At 52.3% G+C, this 6,686-nt stretch overlaps 1 protein-coding gene across 1 annotated transcript in view; it reads right to left on the bottom strand.

The window, feature by feature from the left end:
* Positions 1-2,727, bottom strand: part of Cnot11 (CCR4-NOT transcription complex, subunit 11) — a gene marked incomplete in the record, with an annotated part of 14,034 nt that extends 11,307 nt beyond the window's left edge. The window contains 2 exon segments of the mRNA XM_005400760.2: positions 1-415; positions 2,582-2,727. Of these exon segments, the coding sequence (XP_005400817.2) occupies positions 1-415; positions 2,582-2,727 (561 nt within the window).
* Between the last annotated feature and the right edge of the window lie 3,959 nt (positions 2,728-6,686).

Genomic DNA, 6,686 nt, shown 5'->3' with positions numbered 1-6,686 from the left:
CTTCGCCCGCCCGCCCTGCTTCCCGGCCCGAGCGGCCCTGGCGCCCGAGCGCCCCGTTCTCGCGGCCGTAAAGCGCGCTGTGGCACGACAGCGTCGCAAACAACACTCGCCGCGGAAGCCACACGGTGGCGGAGGAAAGGGACAGCGCGGGGCGAAAGCGAGGTTGGTGGAGCCAGGCCAAGCGGAGGATCCGGAAACGCGAGGTGGGCGGGGACGCCGCCGGCGGAAGTGGGCGGGGCCTGAGAGGGGCCGGGCTCTCGGCTCTCTGAGGCCCGGGTCGCGCAGGCGCACAGTGGCGGATGCGCTCTGGTCGTGTTTGAGTCTCAACGACTGAGGCTGGCCCCCAGCGGGGCTGGCAAACGCTGGCTGCGTTACTGTTTGAAAAATACGTCTTTGCCGACGTAGTGGCGCATGCCTGTAATCCCAGCATTCGGGGGCTGAGGCAGGAGGATCGCCGTCAGTTCTAGGCCAGCCTGGGCTACAATAGTGTGTTCAAGGCCGAGCTGAACGACAGTGAGACCCTGTCTCCAAAAAAAAAAAAGAAAAAGAAAAAGTACGTTTTTTCTAGCTTTCTAATATAGCATCCATGCCTCTCCATGGCAAAATTATTATAAATGCAAGTAATCACACATTTCACATTTGACCAAATTTAATTTCTACCTTTACACGCCTTTTGGCAAGAAATTCAGTCATAACGCGCTTGAGTCTTCGTGCACGCTTATTCTAACGATATTCGAGACAATGTTTCCAAGAAATATTCACTTACAAAACTATAATGCCAGCCGGGCGTGGTGACGCACGCCTGTAATCCCAGCACTCGGGAGGATCGTTGCGAGTTCGAGGCCAGCCTGGGCTACAAAGTGAGCTCAAGGCCAGCCTGAACTGCATAGCGAGACCATCTCAAAAAGACAATAAATAAATAAATAAGATGACAATGCTACCTGTGACGTAGCCTGTCCTAGGGCGCTTATCCTGGGCCCCGGCTGCACTTGAGCATTAGGAACCCAAGAGCCTCAATAAGCACTGGTTCCCTGGCGGCTCTGAGTCAGGTATTAAAAATAAAAAGCACTTTCCGGTGACTGAGTCGCAGTCCAGGCTGAGACCGACTCGGGCCGTGGGGGCGGTTCCTGGATGTCCCGGTCCCCTTTCTAGACCTAGAGACACCTCTGGTTCCAGGAGTCTTGCAGAGTACCCCATGAGAGGGGCACGTCCCTTCCCTCCAGGCGGCCGAGCACCCCACCGAGGCACCCAGGCCGGGCCCTCCCCAGCAAGCAGGACCGTTTCTTGGGAACCGAGTGGCCCCTGAAACGAGAACTGGGCCAGAGACACACCGGACCTCTGCGTATCTCCTGATCCCAAAAGCTGGCCTGGCGTTTCCTTGGGTGTTCGGGTCTGAATGCCTGCTTCGGAGGGTGCCCCTCCAGCGACTCAGGCTACGGGCTTCTGTCCGCCTCGCTGTGTAACTCTGACTAGTAAATCTGTGCCTCACGCTGCCGAGTCCTGACGTTCTTTTCCAAGGACCTTGGTCAGCAGACTCGGACTCCCTGTTTGCACTTCCCCTGCGTAGGTCCTCTAGTGCATCTCTGGGCTGGCAAGGAAGAGACACAGCTGTTCAAAATCATTGCCTTCTTCAAGCAAAGTCGGTGTCTTAGTCTATTTTCCGTTACTAAAACTGAATACTGCACATAGAGTAGTATATAAACAATAGAGGTTTTGCCGGGCATGGTGATGCACCCCTAAAATCCTTGCACTGGGGAGGCTGAAGCAGGAGGATCCCCTGGAGTTGAGGCCAGCCTGGGCTACACAGCATGACCCTGTCTAAAAATCAGAAAAAAATTTTTGAAAATAGAGGTTGATTTGCTCCGTGGTTCTGGAGGCAGGGAAGGCAAAAAGCATCTTCCTCGTCTCTGCTGGGGGCCTCGGTGCTGTGCCGTGAGGGGGACAGACAGCAGGTGTGCTCGCTGAGGGCTTACTTCCTCCTCCTGTGAAGCCGCTCATGCCATCCTAAGACGACCTCTCACCCGAAGGCCCCACCTCCAGCCACCACTCGTGTGGCTTTGGGGATGAAGTTTCCAGCACATGAATTTGGGGGGTGGCAGAGAGCTCGCTGTGTCCCATCCTCTCCACTAGGCAAAGACCCCCACTTGAGCGTTCCGCCTCCCTCAGGTTTGGCGCTTGACCATAGCTGCCTCTGAGGTTGGTGAGTTCTTCCGGGTGGCTCCAGGGACTGGTACTGTCAGATTGGAGCTCACTGTGGTGTCCTGGGCTAGAGCTACCGGTACGACCTGTGACAGGGTCTTACAACGCGGGGTGTCTGTGTGTCAGACGTTGACTCTTTGGCCCCATGTTTTCAACCGATCCCCTCAGAAGGAATGTCGTGCTTCAGAGATCTTTGTACCGTGGGATCAGAATCGCTGTGGACTCAGACTCTGGCAATGCTGGGACCTGCCCGCGAGCCTATCCAAAAGCAAACTGCCAGCTAGAGTTCAGCTTGCTTCTCTCCCTTGGCCGCAGGGAGATTGCAGAGTTGTCCTGCCGCTAAGATTGCCAGTGTTGACAGGGACGGAGGGGTCCTGCCTACCCACGCGTGGCGCACGTCCTTCCCAGCCGGGAGCAGGTGCTGGGCGAGTTGGTTTCTCTTCCCGTGCTGATGTCCCAGCCCTCCGGATCTCGCACAGTTCCAGCCTCTCGCTTGCTGATGTCCAGGGCTCTCTCTTGGTCACTCATCTCAGAAGGCCGCTGTGCCGCTGTTTACCTGTTACATTGGTCCTTCTTTGCGGAGGAGGAGGTGAGGGTTGGGCACCTCTGTTCAGCTATCTTGAAATCCTCGCTTGTACCGTGCTTCAGACCACATGTCTTTAAAGCTTGGGAGTGGAGAATAGGTCAGTGGTTGCCAGGGCTGGAGGAGGAAGGTGTGACCCTAAAGGAATGGCATGAGAGGCCTCGTGATGGTAGGGCAGCGCTGTGTCTCATCATGATGGTGGCTGCAGGGATGTATTTGCACACGCGGTGACATTTTGAGAGCTGTGTGCACACCTGGATGTTCCCTGGTTGTGACCATGTGCTGTGGTCCTGCGGGACGTTACCCCCGAGGAAAATGGGCAAGGGTGCGTGGGACATCGCTTCATGTTTGTTTGTTTTTTATACCTTCCCATGAACCTGTACATATTTCAAAATAAAACATTTTTAAAAATCAAATGCCAGCATTCCTATGGCATGTTAAATGCAAAAAGTAAAACATTTCTGTACGTGTATGGAAGTGTGTATATGTTGTCAAAGAAAACAATCATGGAGTAGCACTGGTTTGGGGCGCTTAACCTGGAACTAGGCAAACATGGCTAATTGCATCGGAGACGCTTCTACAGCTGAACCTTTGAACTGGACCAAACCACAGTTTCTCAGAACTCTGGGCTTTCTGATGCCCTTCTGTGTGATGGGTTCCTTCCCCTAAACCACCCGGACAGCGCAGCTGCACCCAGGGCCTTCTTACAAACCGCTCTTTTGCCAGCCCTGGGTCGGAATTCCCAAGTGATGTCATTTTCGCCACCCCGACGCCGACGCCCTTTTGTGAACTGGGACACAACCTCAGCGACCCTGAGTTCGTAGCGAGTGAGGTTGGCCTTGCCCACTGCACGGTGTGCCAAGCACCAAAACCACATGTAGGGGCTGAGGATTTAGCTCAGCGGCACAGCGCCTGCCTGGCAAGCGCGAGGTCGTGAGTTCGATTCTCGGTACCGGAAAAAAACAAACAAAAAACCCCACATGTATTACACAAAAGAAAGTTCGTTTATGAGGCACCCAGCTAAGGAGGTAGGAGCCCCAGTCTCAGGTCTGCCTCTCTGAGGATGGGGTGTAAAGGTGTTTACAGGACACTGAGGCGGGGTGAACAGAGGCTGGGTGACTGGGGACGGAAGAGTGAAGCCCTCCATGGTCTCCACACGCAAAGCCCACTGGATGGCTCTTCAGGCCGTGTCCAGGCATTTGCACGCTCTGAAGGTGTTTTCAGCCCTGCGGCAAAGGACCCCTGTCGAGCACCTGCAGAGGCCTGAGTGAGAGGACAGTGATGCGAGCCAGTTAGGTAGACAGAAGCATCTCCCAAATTCCTGAAAGACAGCCGTTACTATAGCGACCACACCCAGAGGTGGTATCCATAGTGAAGGGGAGGGGATCGCTGTTTAGCTCCATGAGCGCTACGTCAGGGATCAGAGCAAGTAACCGTAGAGAAGGGTAAACTGTGCCATGTGTAGGAAGATGGATGCATCTTGAGACCACAATGTTAAATGCCGCAGATCAGACACACAAACTTAAATATCACAGTGATACAGGGGAAAGAAACCCCAACCTGCTAGATGTCCAGTACGAGTTCGTGTTCTCTAAAATGGAAGAATGAACTGTAGGAATGACAGAGGTTAAGAGCAGAACCTGTTTATCGGGATGGAAAGCTTCTAAGAGAGACAGAAAGGATCCCCGTGTGTTCCCAAGGATCCCACTTTTCAAGGGAATTTTATAGAGCAAAATCATGAGGTGGGGGAGTCTAAGGTGCGAAAAACTACAATCAGCTAATAAGATTACAAGACAGTCAGGGGCTGGGGCTTTAGCTCAGCGGCGCAGCGCCTGCCTGGCAAGCACAAGGTCGTGAGTTCGATTCCTGGTACCAGAAAAAAAAATTACAAGATAGTCGCCGAGGTAACAATGATCCGATGCGAAATCACAAGGTGGGCATGAGGCGGGGCAAAGCTTCGGGGAACAAATAAGATTACGAGTATAGTAACTGAGGTAGTCCTGATTCGGGGGGATCGTGTGCGTGGAACAGAACAGGGGCTCTTCCCGGCCCCTCACCCAAGGCGGTGGACATCTGTTTAGGATGTCGGTCAGTGCTGTTCGTCCCTAGGGGAGCTGCGGGTGTAGCCATTCTCGTTTGTCTGGAGCTCCGGCCTTTAACAAATGCGCCTGCCCACACCATTGCAACGTATTCTCACCTTCTGCGCCGACTCTTGAGGCCTGGCTGCCTATATTATTTCTGTCTTTCTTTTTTTTAATATGGAACGCTTCACGAAGTTGCGTGTCATCCTTGCGCAGGGGCCATGCTAATCTTCTCTGTATCGTTCCAGTTTTAGTATGTGTGCTGCCGAAGTGAGCACTGCCTATATTATTTCTACCTAACTTAACTGTCTACAAGAACACAGTTTCTCCCTCTCTCTTCTTTTTTTTTTTTAGAGAATTAGTGTTTCTTTTTTTTTTTTTTTTGGTACCGGAAATTGAACTCATGACCTCAGGCTTGCCAGGCAAGCACTTCAGCCACTGAGCTATATCCCCGGCCCACGGTTTCTCTTATATGAGAGACCTGAAGTAGAAATAAATTAAAGAAGCCTGGTGTGGTGGCGCATGTCTGTAATCCCAGTACTTGGGAGGCCGAGGCAGGAGGATTGTTGTGAATTTGAGACCAGCCTGGGGTACAAAGTGAGCTCAAGGCCAGCCTGAACTGCATAGCGAGACCCTGTCTGAAAAAGACAAAAATAAATGAACAAATACACAAATACATAAATTCAACAACAAAATAAAGGATAGATGACAGGAACCAGGGAGATGGCTCTTTTGCAAAAGGGAGAGAGGGAAAGGGATGTACAGGGCATTAAGATGCACTCTGTGACCGCCAGCTCCCACGACAGTGTAATCGTTATGTATTGCAGACATGGACTCATGAAAAGAAAAATCAGAAAAAGCTTTAAACAAGCAAGCAACCGAAACAAATGAAGTGAGCGTGTTTAGTCGGGTTTTTCTCTCGATTTCAAGTTTCCTGGATTACAATCCTGACGGGCCCCAAGGAAATTTTCTCCGTGGATACCACGCATCTGTACACGTACAAGTGTGTAGAAGTGGAAAGCGGTGACTCCTTCGAAGGGCATCCTTTTTTTTGGGGGGGGGGGCATCCTTTTTTTTAACATTCATTTGACTTCCAAATCAATGTGTCACAGTTTTGAAAAAAGGAGAAAATATCCCCTGAAAGTGTACAAGTGGAACTGGAATTTGTTCCTTTGTACGCAGACATCGCCTCTGGGGTTTTCCTGATCTCCCCCATTTCCCAAACGGGCAGAAACGTGAGGTGTTCTCGTCACCTCCGCCCCCTCAGCTCCAACCTGCAGCCTCTGGGTGCCACAGCAGCTTCATCCATGTCCCGTGGGGCCCCAGGACACAGGCAGCTAAACACAGCAGCGCCCTGTGGTTCTAAGGCCTCTTTTTTTTAATGCTAGTTTTATTTTATTTTATTTTACTTTATTTTGTCTTTTTAAGACAGGGTCTCACTATGCAGTTCAGGCTGGCCTTGAACTCATTTATGTAGCCCAGGCTGGCCTCGAACTTGCAAGGATCCTCCTGCCTCAGCCTCCCAAGTGTTGGGATTATAGGCATGTGCCACCATGCCCGGCAGTTCTAAGGGCTCTTGAGGTTGAGTTCTTTCTTCTCCCTCCCAAATGCTTCTTTAGAAAAGCCAGGAGAAGCAAAAACAAGGAAGGCAGCTTCCGCAGAAAGGACTGGTTTCCTGCCCCACCCCCGCCCTGTGAACAGTGGCCTGTGGAGAGGATGGCACCTGAGAGCTCTTTCTGGCTCACTGTCCGGGCACTCAGGGCCTGAGCAGGGAGCCAGGGAGAGAGCGGGAGCCTGGGGCTCACACTCTGGTCCTCTGTTGA

The sequence above is a fragment of the Chinchilla lanigera genome, unplaced genomic scaffold, assembly GCF_000276665.1.
Source record: "Chinchilla lanigera isolate Chin_1 unplaced genomic scaffold, ChiLan1.0 scaffold00069, whole genome shotgun sequence".
Lineage (NCBI taxonomy): Eukaryota > Metazoa > Chordata > Mammalia > Rodentia > Chinchillidae > Chinchilla > Chinchilla lanigera.
This window is presented reverse-complemented; position numbering and strand designations above follow the sequence as displayed.